Source organism: Aristolochia californica, unplaced genomic scaffold (assembly GCF_029961685.1).
Source record: "Aristolochia californica isolate CCGP_79_NKW_82.1479 unplaced genomic scaffold, dmAriCali1.0.hap1 SCAF_13, whole genome shotgun sequence".
Classification (NCBI taxonomy): domain Eukaryota; kingdom Viridiplantae; phylum Streptophyta; class Magnoliopsida; order Piperales; family Aristolochiaceae; genus Aristolochia; species Aristolochia californica.
The window spans coordinates 2,665,962-2,678,776 of record NW_027181804.1 but is presented as its reverse complement, the minus strand read 5'-3'; the positions used below and the strand labels follow the sequence as shown (position 1 = coordinate 2,678,776).

Genomic DNA, 12,815 nt, shown 5'->3' with positions numbered 1-12,815 from the left:
TGCGATTCTGGCCATCTTTGTGAAAATTTCTTGCTGGCAAAGCCGCTCCAGATGCAATGGAAAAGGCTAAAAACGCGGCTTTCTTATTTCGCATCACATCATTGTTCTGATTAAATAACATTAGGATCCTCAAATGCTTCAGGACTCTTCTCTCAATAAGGATTGAGAAGCCACCAACAAAGGTTTTCATCGGCGGATTAGGATGGGTAGGGAAGAAGGAAGAAGAGGAAGAAAAAAAAAGGGACAGTAGAAGAGAAAAGAAAGGGAAAGAAAGTGGGTTGCGTTGGAGGTAGATTTCTCACTTCTCTAGGCTGTAAATCTCTCCCTCCTTGAAAAAATTAGGTTATTTTCCTAAAAAAATTCTAGGCACGAGGACGAACGAGGAACCGTTGGAATATGAAGGCATATGGGAAAATGTATCATTTTATACAAAGATTTTATATATCAGTTACAGCAAACTGGGAGTTCATGTTATTTTTTCACCCTCAGTTTGAGGAGGAGTGTCGGAAGATAGGGCCCAAACCCACACAACCAAAGAAAACCCATATATCTAAGTGTATTAGAATATGAGCCCAAACTCATAAAACCAAGAAAGACCCATACAACCAAGAAATATAGAAGACGAGCTTAAGGTCCACAGATCAAAGAGAAATCCCATAGGCCCATATACAAGATGGCAGGAAGGTCAATAAAGGGTATTTCTTAGAGATGACATTGATGTAATTAAGTTAAAGTTTTAGGGTTAAAACCCTAGACTTTAAGTTCAGGGCTATTATTGTAATACAGTAGTTTCATAAATCTATAAATTGAGCTTCAGGGGAGGGTTAGGATCATCAAGTCTATAACCCTTCTACCATAAATGGTTGACTAGTTCATTTCTATGCTTTTTAATGTGGTTGACTCCTTTGCTTGCAGTCTAATTTTTGTTCTTTTTTACATGTAGAAAACTCATTTCTATTTTATATTGAAATGTGGTTGACTTCTTTACATGTAGACTTACTCCTTTGGCTCCATCTCTTCTTTTCACTAACTATTGTAATTAACTTCTTTTGCCCTTTTTACTCTTTCTCGCCTCTTTTAGCCTAGTCTTTGACATGGGTAAATTTTTTTTTCTCTTATTTAGTTGAATAATCCTATTAGATCGTTTGGAGAATTTGCTTTCTAGGATGAGCTTCTTACTTCCATTTGTGTATGGGTTATTTGGACGATCCTTGCCTAGTCGAACATTTAAGCTACTTGAAATTATCTATAGGGCTTTTTGAGCTACAAGTCATATTTAATACAAATCATTACCGACTTAAGAGTTTGTCATCATCAAAATTATTCTAACGGGATTGGGAGACTAACACTAGAGAGATATGCCTTTCCAGGAAAGGGGAGAGCCCTAATTTCTACACAAAAAATCGTTGTTCTAGCATTTCTTGGAAAATGCATTAACAAGGCTTAATGATTTTCTTTTTCCAAGGAAAAATTAATATTTCATAAGCTTCATAATCTAATTAATTTATTCAATACAAACTAAATCTTAAGATGAAACTTTGAAGTCATAGAAAGGAAATAACAAGAGAAATATAAAAAATATGTTAGTTATTAGTACCTTTGATTAATATAAAATAGAAAAAAAATTCAAGTGATTTATAACAAGATAAAAAGAAATGTATGTAATGGGATCATAATATTCTAGTCTATTGATGACCAATGATCTAACTATGTCTTAAAATGACCAGTAAGTTAAGATGTCTTTTTTTTCGACTAATAAATTAAGACTCTTTTACTGATAATCCATATGGAACTATTCTTTAACATTGACATCCAGATTAGTCCTCAATGGGGATTGTATCTAAGTGGACACCTCCGTCTAGTTCTTGTTCGGATAAATTTTCAACAGCAAGTAGACACTTAATATATATTAGCTCTACATTGAATCTAAACCCTAAACCCTAAACTCTTTGGTAAGTCTTTTAAGTAAGGCTACCAATGTTGTTATATTTTCCAATATGGCCCGATACTAGTAAAACCTATTTTAAAAATATTTCCAAGAGATCTTGGGAAATCAAGGTATAATTACCATTGTTTTTCCAAATGATTAAAAAAATCATAGGGGACCCTCTCCTGCGCTTTCCCTTTCTCCTCAGAGTTGGGGCATCTTCCCATCATTCTCTATAGGAAACATGAGGAAGGCATAAAGCTTCCCATCATCTCCAGTCATTGTACAATGAAGAAAGAGGTCAAGTTCCTTAATTCCAGACTATAGAGAGTTGTTATCCTTTCCATATTCCTTCCTATTCTAATCTTTTTTGCAGTTTGGCAATATAATTCAGAGTTTCACAGACCAGAGGGCTTATATATACGTACCAAGCCTGGCAAAACTTAGAACTCGAGACCTACAAGAAACCCCATGAGAAGCCATTGAATCCCAGCACAAACCTCGTTTCAATCTTTAATGAAAATGAAGCCTTGGTCTGAAAATTTCTCGCTTATAATTTTGCTTAAATTCTTTAGAATTGTAATCCCAACAACCCTAGATTTGAACAAGTACCAACTGATAGTGCAATCAAGCTACCCATTTGAACGCCGGTTGTTTCACATTCAGCAACAAATTGAGCATTCGGGTTTAATCACATAGATCAGCCAGTCCCAGCTTACATGGTTCCCACAAATTGAAATCACCACAAAGCATAGATACAGAATAACACATGTGAAAACACTCAAAGGGCAATGAACTATTTACAGAACGACGACAACGTACCACACCGCAGATGCTGGGGAAGCAGAGAAGACAATCGGCTGTGAAGTTCTGGTTTTTATACAGAAACCACCACAAGTATAGAAACCACAAGATCTTCACTCAATAGACAAACAAGATAGCCAATGTGGTACCAGTTCAGCTCTAGGCTGGAACTGGTTGACGGACCGCTTCATTGCCAGAGGAGATCAGACCATCATAGTACTCAACCAGGACTTTCCACCCACCAGGGCACATAAATCCATCTGGAGGGTTCTCTCCGTTCTTTGCAAGGGTGCGCATCTGGAGAGAAAAACCTCGTTCAACATGATTATCCATATCAAACAGAAGGTGACTCACAAAAAAAGAAACATGGACAGGGAAGGATTACCTTTGTCCCAGATATGAACAAGAAATCCTGGGGCCTCGCTGGATCAAAGAAGGCCATTTTCATTTTGGTCTTGTCATAAGCAGCCACCTGTTTTCATAAGCCAATGTGAATACAATATCAATCTCAATGAAATTATGGAAAAACTGAAGTGCCTGGGCAATTGAAAATTACCCTGAAAGGAAGGATATTAAGCCTCTCGAGTCCTGGGGCCATACTTAGTACCATTTTCCCATGGTCAGGAAGATAGAGGTCACGCTTTTCAGTGGGATGGCCCATGCCAGCTGGGTCTCTGCCAACAATATAGAAGTTTGCCCCTGCATTTATCCTTGCCTTGGCATGCCACTGAACCTCAGTTGGGCCAGCATAATGCATGGGAGATGGGAAGATTGCAACAACTGTTGTCTCTGGGTTGAGCACGCCCTCTTCAAGCACCTGAAATATTTTTCAGCAGTGAACCATATGTCATGAATGCCATAAGAGTCATTTATTAATATAACATGAGGAGAAAATTTTGTTCACTGTACGTCAATGAGAGTCTAAAAAGTTCCCGAGTAAAAGTGTCTATTTGTCCACACCCAGTTTTTATCAGAACACAAGCCTTCTGTTTGTGATAATTTAGTCAAACTTATTAACTCAACAGAGTAGAGTAAGTGTGGTTACTGGAACAACTGTTTTGCTTTGTGGATCTCCAGTAGACAAATAGATCTTCAAAAAAGAAAAAGAAAAAACGACACATAAATGGATAGTTAAAACTCAACATGAAATGGTACATGACTTGAAGGAGTGGCCAGGTTTTCAGTCCCATCAATACTCGGATCCAAGCCAATTAAGGGTGGACATAGTTCATGTGAACTAACACTGTCCTTTCCCAAGTATTAAAATAGAAGAAAATTTTAAAAAAAATAAAAAATTCTTCCCAACCTTCTCATGTTGCTTCATTCTCCAAGTAAGGGGCACATCATCTGCTTTTGTGTAGCCTCCCAGGGGGTGAAGCAACAAAACCGGGTTCTTGTATCCCATCTCAAGGAGTCGTCTACGGGTATCAGTCATAAGCAAAGCATGCCCATTGTGCACAGGGTTGCGGAGCTGAAATGCAAATACTGCATCAGCATTGCGCCTACTAAATTCTTCCCGGAGTTCGGCAGGAGAGAGCCGGTATTGATCAAGACCATCATTGTACTTTATTGGTTCTATAACCTCTAAGTCACCACCAACAAGCCAGTCTCCGGCATTTTTTATTGTTTTTTCAACATATGGTAAGCCTGGAGCAGTGGTTCCCCATGTTCGAGCAATTCTTTCTTCTTTATTGTGCTTGTAGATCTCAATGCTGCAATAATCAAACACAAAACATGGAAGTATTAGATTTTGATCAAGATCTTGGCGACAAGAAAGAGAGCAATTTCTTGATGTTTGGTTGTTTTTAGTAGAGGCAAGGCCAATAATTGATTGAGACAACTTTACAAAGATTAGCTCTGAGAAAGCTCTCCTAAGAACAAAATATTTGATAACTGCAATAAATTATTCTGTAAATCAATGTGAAAGCATTGCACTTGCTGCTGTACATAAGGGAAATCATCTCTCTAGGCGCATTTCGAACCCTAGTCATACAAGTACCTTGATAGTGTCAGTTATATGAACATGTGAAGGATTTTGATGATGAAAGGATTTAAAACTTTGGGATTAAATACTACAAATGAGGTAGTAATTCATCAAGATCAACAGTAGCATTTTCTCAAAATCTATGTCAACCGATGTGGGAAGTAAAAACAGTGTTTTTAATGTAAAAAAACTAACAAAGGAAAGTTCATTCTTCTAACTCCCCTCCAGCAATGTATGGTCTGCAGTCCAATTCCAGACATAATACTATATGTCTACCAACATGCACCTTATATAAGTTTTAATCCTTTAAGAGAATCTCTTCATTAGTGTACAAAATTTGACACAAGTTACCACAGTCTTCCAATTACAAAAAAAAAAAAACCATTGCTTGGTTGTACTCACCAATAGTATACCATAAAATTTAGGAATAAAACCTGTTGAACATGTATAAAGAACCCATCTAAGTGTCTTGACAACAACACAGGAAGTGAAGTGCTGTGCAAAAAAGAACATCTGATAAAGCTGAGCAAAAGTCCTGTGAACTCTAGAAGTATCAGTTTGTCTTATGGGCTCATTTGTACTTCCAGTAAATTGAATACCAAGACGTGTATACTAAAAATGGACTTTTATCTTGTAACAGCAATCTCTAATCCCAGTCATCTCTAACCCATTCACCAAAACTTGCACATATCAACAGTCAAACTTCAGCAACCTAATATTTCGCTAGTTGACTATGTTTAACATAAGTTTATAGTTCACCACTAGATGCCGCTGAGAGTGATTTCAACATGTAGAGGCTCCCTTAAATGGAAAGGAATTCGACTAAATGCAGTACCAATGATAATGTGTTCTCTTGTCATATAGATCATCTCAATTATGGCCAGCACTATCATGCCATAAGCCCCACCATGCATTCATGATGAACAGTTCAACTGTCATTTAGAGCAGGACAATGAAAAACACACTTGTAAAACCATACGTGCTTTTCCATGTTTGTGTTGATGCCTTCTACCAATGCCAGCAAATGGAGAGAACTACTGAAAGAAAGTTCACTAAGGTGCATCTTAATAGAAGTGTTTGGAGAAACTAAGGGATTTGATGATATGCCAAAGAGAGCTTTTATGCAACAACAAACCACCCAACGAAGTTCCTGAAGTTGCATATTGTCCACTAGTTAGGCAAAGTAGGGCTTCAACAGAGACAGGGATGAGACAGGGATGACATAGAAAAATCAGCAACAGTTTCAGAAGAAATAAACTCATTTCACCAGGTAAAGCCATCTTCAGCGAAGAAATCTACCCTTTTACGAAAGAACTCTCCAGTCAAAAATTTTACTATACAAAGACAACTACTAGAGCTCTAAGTTACACTACACAACGAAATACCACTGGGGCAAGCAGTTGTACCCAATTTAAGTCATAAAAAAAAGCATATAAAGAAACAGAAAACGAAATTCGTAAGCTTAAGAATCCCAATAACATTGAAAGACTCTACCTTCAGCATTCATAAAAGTGTCCCTCCAATGTCAATCCATACAGACATATAGCATGAATGAAAATAATTCGTTTAAAAATGGCCTATGACCTTACTCGCTCAAAATCGCGATTGGTGTATCGCGAGAATCGACAAGGGCGACTCTGCTGGCCTCCCCGATTTCCCGCTTCTGGGCGTCGTCGATAGCCAGCACAATCGGCACCGACATGTTAACGCGTGACCCGTCATCCAGCCGGAGCGAGTTAAAATGAAGAGTTTGGAGGAACTCGGATTCTCTCATGAATCCAGACAGGGGACTAGCCCATCCTTCGCTGAGCACATGCACCCACTCAAGGTCGATCCGAGACAGCTTGATCCGCGGCACAGACAACGCCTCCCAGCGCTTCTCGTCCCGCAGCGGCTTCTCCACCACGAGGTCCACCAGCTTTCCCCCATCCGGCTCAATCAAACCCGCCGAAACCCAGAATCTCTTCCCACTCCAAATGGCTTTCTTACCCAAAATGGGGACCCTGACGGTCGAACTGAAATGGGTCTTTGGGGTCCGTTGAGACGGGTGCTGCAGAGCCGGGGTTCTGCACAGAAAGTTGCTGATGGACGCCATTTTTGGCCGCAGTCAGAGCTCCTTATGCCAAGAGATTATAAATGCCCGGCTGAAGGGCCGTTCCAGGAATAAAAAAATTTGAATTTCAGTTGGCGACGGCCGACACAAGTCTCGCCTCGGCGAGCAGCCAACCTTAAAAGAATAGAGACAAAGACGGACTAAGATCTATATGAGATTTATATGGGATATTTATTACAGGAAAATGAAAATCTGAAAGCGGATTGGGGGGATGAACCTGGACAGGTTTTCTATTTCCGGACCCTAATAGTTTTGCATTTCTCACGAGTAAGCGGACAAGTGTTTGTTGCTATCTGAATCATCTCCTGCTGAGAAGCTTCCGCCACTTCGGAATTCAAAAATGGAGGACGCACTCAACAGGGAAAAGGAAGTGCGGAGGAGCCTTTTTTGCAATCAAATAATGGTAATGACTTGGACAATCATCTGAGTTGTCGCTGATGCCTGATGGCGATGTAAACGGCAAGATCCATTCGATACAGTAGAGCTTTTAGTTCTTGAATGTCGGCTTGAGCATATATGCCCAGATTGTAACCTAAATTCCTAGTCCGAGTGTGTCAAGAAATGGACGAATTTGATCAGAAGTCCAATTTGGCGAGCTTGGAAGATTTTTTTGCAGGGTAAGGTGATCGGTTTCAATAGTAGCAACTTCTCTCGTGGATTGGTGAAAGATGGCGATGTGTCGATGCAGCTGTGCAGCCGAAATTGGTATTTTCCTTGAGACTTGGAGTGTCCTAAATTGGATACAAACCGGGCTGCCGACTCAGTGAGTTGGTTGGGTCTTGGTTAACCATTCTTAAAAAAATAATTAATAAACTAGTATCATATCATTTTTATGTTATAATAATTTTTTTTTAAAAAACAGGTAAAAGATAGAAATCTCTTATCTCATCCCATTCTCCTTTGGATTTAAGGAAAGTACGGTCGATCATGATTGAATGGTTGAGATAGTCATTGATCAGATGACTGAGATAGTCGTTGATCGAACGATCAAGATAGTGTTTTGCTCTTCGTATTGGATAATTTCTCCAAGGAAAACTTTCACTCGTTGGGCATACATTAAAGATTTTGGATAAGTCCAAGTAAATTGGAATTCACTTTCATTTTCCGATTTCACTTTCATTCACTCTCTCTCCACGCTAAAGGCTACTTCCTTCCTCTCGTGATTGTGTAGCTTTGTAGAATCGGTCTATGTTCAGCAACTCTGGGAAGCTTAGGAAGGAAGGCTGAGGCATGAGGCGCTTGCTGATAGAGATAAAGAAGATAATGATGAGAGAAGTTGAGATTGTCTTAATTTGTAACTTATACTTGTAACTTTATAATCATGTAAACTTTCTTAGAGATAATCCTTATCATTTTATCATTATGTAATTATAAATAACGGTATCAATGAAAGTAATATATCGGTAAATTATTCTTTTATCTAATTTTATACTTCCGCCAAGGTTTCGTGCCTTTCTCCGTTGGTGCTACTCCGACAACTTGCCACTGTAACGGTGGACAACCCCCAAGTGCCGTGTCGCATGTGCCTGAGGAGAACTTTAGCCTCATTTTAGCGGATTCTCTCGCCTTTGGATTGGATCATCCGCTTGCCTCCGACCTCGTTGAAGAAATCAAGCATGTTGAGGCACAGTGCAAGAGGTAACTGATCTTGATGGCAAAGACTTCAGATTTACATGGTCTCGTGAACTAGGTGACTGTGATATTTATGAAGAACGTCAAAGTGGAGAAGATGGAAATGGCTTGCTTATTGCATCTGGTTCAAATTTATTAAAAATACTTTAAAATCTATTAATCTATTAAAAATCGATGTTTATTATTTGCTTAATGTTATAAAAAAATCTACTCAAATTTTTTTTATTTTTTATTTTGTATTTCAATATATTTATAATTTAATTTTCTGTTTTTATTTTATTTTATATTAAATTATGTACATATATTTATTTCTATTTTCTATTTTTATTAGTTTAAGTAACCATGTTTGTTTAGGTATATTTTTTATATTTAATTTAATTTATAATTTTAATTATTTTATTATTTTAGACTAATCTAAAATCTATCTTATTTTATTAATAAAATGCCTATTTAATTATTTATTATATTAATACCTTCTAATATTATATTAAATTACTAATTATGAGTGATAATTAATATATTTTAAAAGTCAAATTTTGATTAAGTATCTTGACATTATAAAAGTAACCATGTTTGTTTACATTTATTATTTTTTACTTAATTAAAATTAAAATTATTTAGTTTATTTTTTTAATTAAAAAATTAAGTCAAATTATCTTTAAAAAGTTAAATCTATCAAATTATTTTATAAATAAACTCATTCTCCATTTTCTACTACATTTTCTATTGTGCACACTAACACAAGAAAAATACTTTACACTGCACTTTCTTTGGAGCACACTAACACGAAAACGTAATTCACTTTTTCATTAACTTTCACTTTCACTTTAAAAGTACACTAATCCCCCTTAGGGCGAATCAAGGGACGAAATAGGCAAGTTCGACCCTAAAACTCTTGTGAGGTCACCTTAGGCAAGTGGCCTTGCCTACCATCAACTCTTCTCATAGTTCATCCTCCCCACCCTCTTCTTCATCCATCGTTGTCCTTGTACTGTGTGCCAATTTATTTTTACTTTCTTCCAAATTGAGTCGGAGAGGTTGCAGAGAGGGGAGAGAAGTCGTGCGACGGTCATCGGTGCAAGGAACGGCTAGAGGAAGAGAGTCAAGCGCTGGGGAGAGGTCATAGAGGGGGCAATTGAAATCGTCGAAGGTCGAGAGCGAGAGAGGAGCCGGAGAGGTTGCAAAGAGGAGAGAGAAGTCACCGAAGGTCATTGGTGTTGAGGACAGCGAGAAGAAGGGAGTCGAGCGTCGGAGACAGGTAGCACAAAGGGCGATTGAAATCACCGAAGGTCGGTCGCAAGCAAGAGAAAAAAAAAATTCTCTGAAACCCTTGTTTGACAGAGCCCTCCCGACAGCCCTAGCCTGATGTAATTGAGGGAGGGAAAGTGAATTCAGAGCTCAACCCCTCTGAATTCACTTTTCCTCCCATTATGCCTAAAACGGAAAAAAGTGAAATACATTTGTAATTTACTTTCCCCCAGCACTTACGTTGGGCACTAACGACTTTTAATATATTTTACCCAGCGTAAGTGAAATACATTTCACTTACACTGGCCACTAATAGGCCCTAATCCCCCTTAGGGCGAATCAAGGGACAAAATAGGCAAGTTCGACCTCTAAAACTCTTATGAGGTCACCTTGGGCAAGTGGCCTTGCCTACCATCAACTCCTCTCAGAGTTCCTCCTCCCCACCCTCCTTTTCATACATTGTTGTCCTTGTACGTTGTACCAATTTGTTGCAATTATAAATAGTACAAGATTTGATGAAGATAAAAGAACACGAACCCAATAAGGAATTGTCTTCCCTTTGTATTTATCCTCATTTTAATTTTTATTTTCTTTGGTTTAATCTTTTTGTAATCTATAAATTGAGCTCGTTTTCATCAATGTAAACAACTCTTATGCAAACTCTTCTCTATTTATCTCTCACACATGTACTGTTGTGTCGTATATTTTCGTCTATGGGGATGACACCATTATTACAAGAGGCAATGATCAAATTCTTGCAACGTTTATCCACTTTCTTGCTCAATGATTTTCACTCAAGAATTTTGGCTTATTGACTTACTTTATCGATATAGAAATTGTTTCTCATTTTCAAGGCTTACTTTTGTCTTAAGCTGGTATATTTTTTATCTACTTGCTTGCACATGCATGGCCAATGCAAAGCATGTAACTACGCCTCTTGCCACGACTTCTATACTCACACTTCATTCTGGTAGGACACTCTCTGATCCATCTGAATATCAAACTATTTTTGGTAGTCTCCAATACTTGTCGCTTGCACGCCTTGAAATTGCCTAGGCGGTAAATAAGTTCTCTCAGTCTATGCATTGTCTCTACTACTAACCATTGGGATGTTGTTAAACGATTGTTATGCTATCTTTGTGGAACTCAATATCGTGGTATTGTCCTACATCGACAATTTTTTTTGTTTCTCCATGCGTTATTTGATGCTGACTAGGCATAAAACAATAATGATTTTACTTCAACAGGTGTCTATCTTATTTACCTAGGTCGCAATCATATATCTTGGAGTTACAAGAAGCAACGGGCTGTGGCTCGCTCCTCTATTGAGGCAGAATATTGCTCTATTGCAACAACCGCAACTAAGATCTGTTAGATTGACTCTCTTTTCACTGAACTTCATGTTTTTCTTTCACAATAATTGATGCTTTATATGACAATGTTCAGTGCTATAAATCTGTGCTCCAATCTAGTATTTCACTCTCGCATGAAACATGTTGCTTTGGACTACTACTTCATTGGCGAACAAGTTCAAAGTGGTATTCTACGGGTTACTTATGTCTACTCTACTGATAAGTTGGTTGATGCTCTCACCAAACTGCTTCGCTTTTGCGAATATGTTTCTTTGTCCGGAAGACCAAGATTGGACTCTCCTCTCGAAGCTCCGTCTTGCGGGGGCATGATAGAGATAAATGAACAATAAAGGATCTTCCCTTTGTATTTATCTTCAGTGTAATGTTTTTTTTCTCTTCGGTTTAATCTCTCAGTAATCTATAAATTGTACTCGTCTCCATCAATGTAAACATGAAATATTTATTCTCTACACACCATTCTCATCACCCCTAACTACAGTAAAAAAACGTACAGCATCCCTTGATTCAACCTGTTCAGGACTCCTGACTTTTGATGGTTGGAGGAGATAAAAACGGAGGAATGAGAAAGTAGAGTCGGGTTTGCTAGTTAATCTAACGAACGAAGAGAAAAGAGCGTCAAGAATGGATAGAAGAAAAAATCGTAGAAATGGGGCACTCGACCATAAGGTGGCTAGAAAGGATAAAAATTCTGATGGTGGGGAGGAACTGGTAGTTGTGCAGGGGCGACATCCGGAAGGAAGAGCTGAGACGGGCATGACGAGCATGATTTTTGTTTTTTTTCCTCGTAAAAGCTTTCTTGTTATTTTCTTCGCTTTTGATATTCTCTTTTAACCGTCGTATCTTTGGACAGCATGGCCACTCTTCCTTGGACTTTCCCAGCAAGGGGAAACACATGACGTGGACTCGAAGACTAAGAAAACCATTGCCAACTCTCCATTTTTGAATAAGAATTGATGAAGAAAATACCCAGAAAAGAAAGAAGAAGAACAAAGGCCACACAAAGAGAAAAACGACATAATCAAACGTAAGGAGTTCACCTTCTGGCTGTTCTTACTTATATATCGAAGCACCATAAATGAAGAGCCAGCTGGGGATCTTTTGGTTGAGACCTTTGTTTGGCAACTAAAACCATTCTTTACATCGCAAGAGTTGAAAAGGGAATGGAAAAGTTCCCCACGCGTGCTTCTGCTTGCGTTAAAAAAAAACTGAAACATGAACCCCTATCATCATGGAAAAGGGAAGCTCTATCCACAGTGCTCACTGATAAAAGTAGGAGGGAAAAGTTTCTACACCCATGATGGGTCTCAAGTCCCAACATGCCCATGCTTCGATCAAAACTTGTTTAATGATGTGGATTGTCTTAAAACTGGTTTTTTGAATCCAAGAGGATTGATGGATCAACTCAAAGAAAACTAATTCTTGCTTTGGCTGTTTCTTCTTTAGAGGAATAATGGCCTCCCTCATGCTTACAGCTGAAGTGGTAGTGTCGGTGGTGGATTCCCTACTCTTTAATCTGACATTCTGTGTTTCTCTCTTGGATTAGATGATTTTTTTGGGTTATGATCACTTAAACACAATTTGAAGGTCATTATTGGATTAACAAAAACTGAAGATCAGTTTATTCATTCCCATGATTCCATGGGGCTGTTGATGTGATAACCCAACTCAGAAGGCCACCTTGATAGAATTGATTTTTTGAAATCAATGAAAGCTGATGGGTGAGCTACTTGTTAC

The 12,815-nt window shown here is 38.2% G+C and overlaps 1 protein-coding gene across 1 annotated transcript; it reads right to left on the bottom strand.

Moving 5' to 3' along the window:
• Nucleotides 1-2,488: 2,488 nt before the first annotated feature.
• LOC137947946 (ATP sulfurylase 1, chloroplastic-like) lies at nt 2,489-7,114 on the bottom strand. Its single transcript, XM_068793818.1, has 5 exons — nt 6,305-7,114; nt 4,038-4,443; nt 3,288-3,548; nt 3,117-3,203; nt 2,489-3,028 (listed from the first exon to the last, which is right to left on the bottom strand). The coding sequence occupies exons 1-5, from the start codon at nt 6,808-6,810 to the stop codon at nt 2,891-2,893; spliced, it is 1,398 nt and encodes a 465-aa protein (XP_068649919.1). The 5' UTR covers nt 6,811-7,114; the 3' UTR covers nt 2,489-2,890.
• Nucleotides 7,115-12,815: the final 5,701 nt, after the last annotated feature.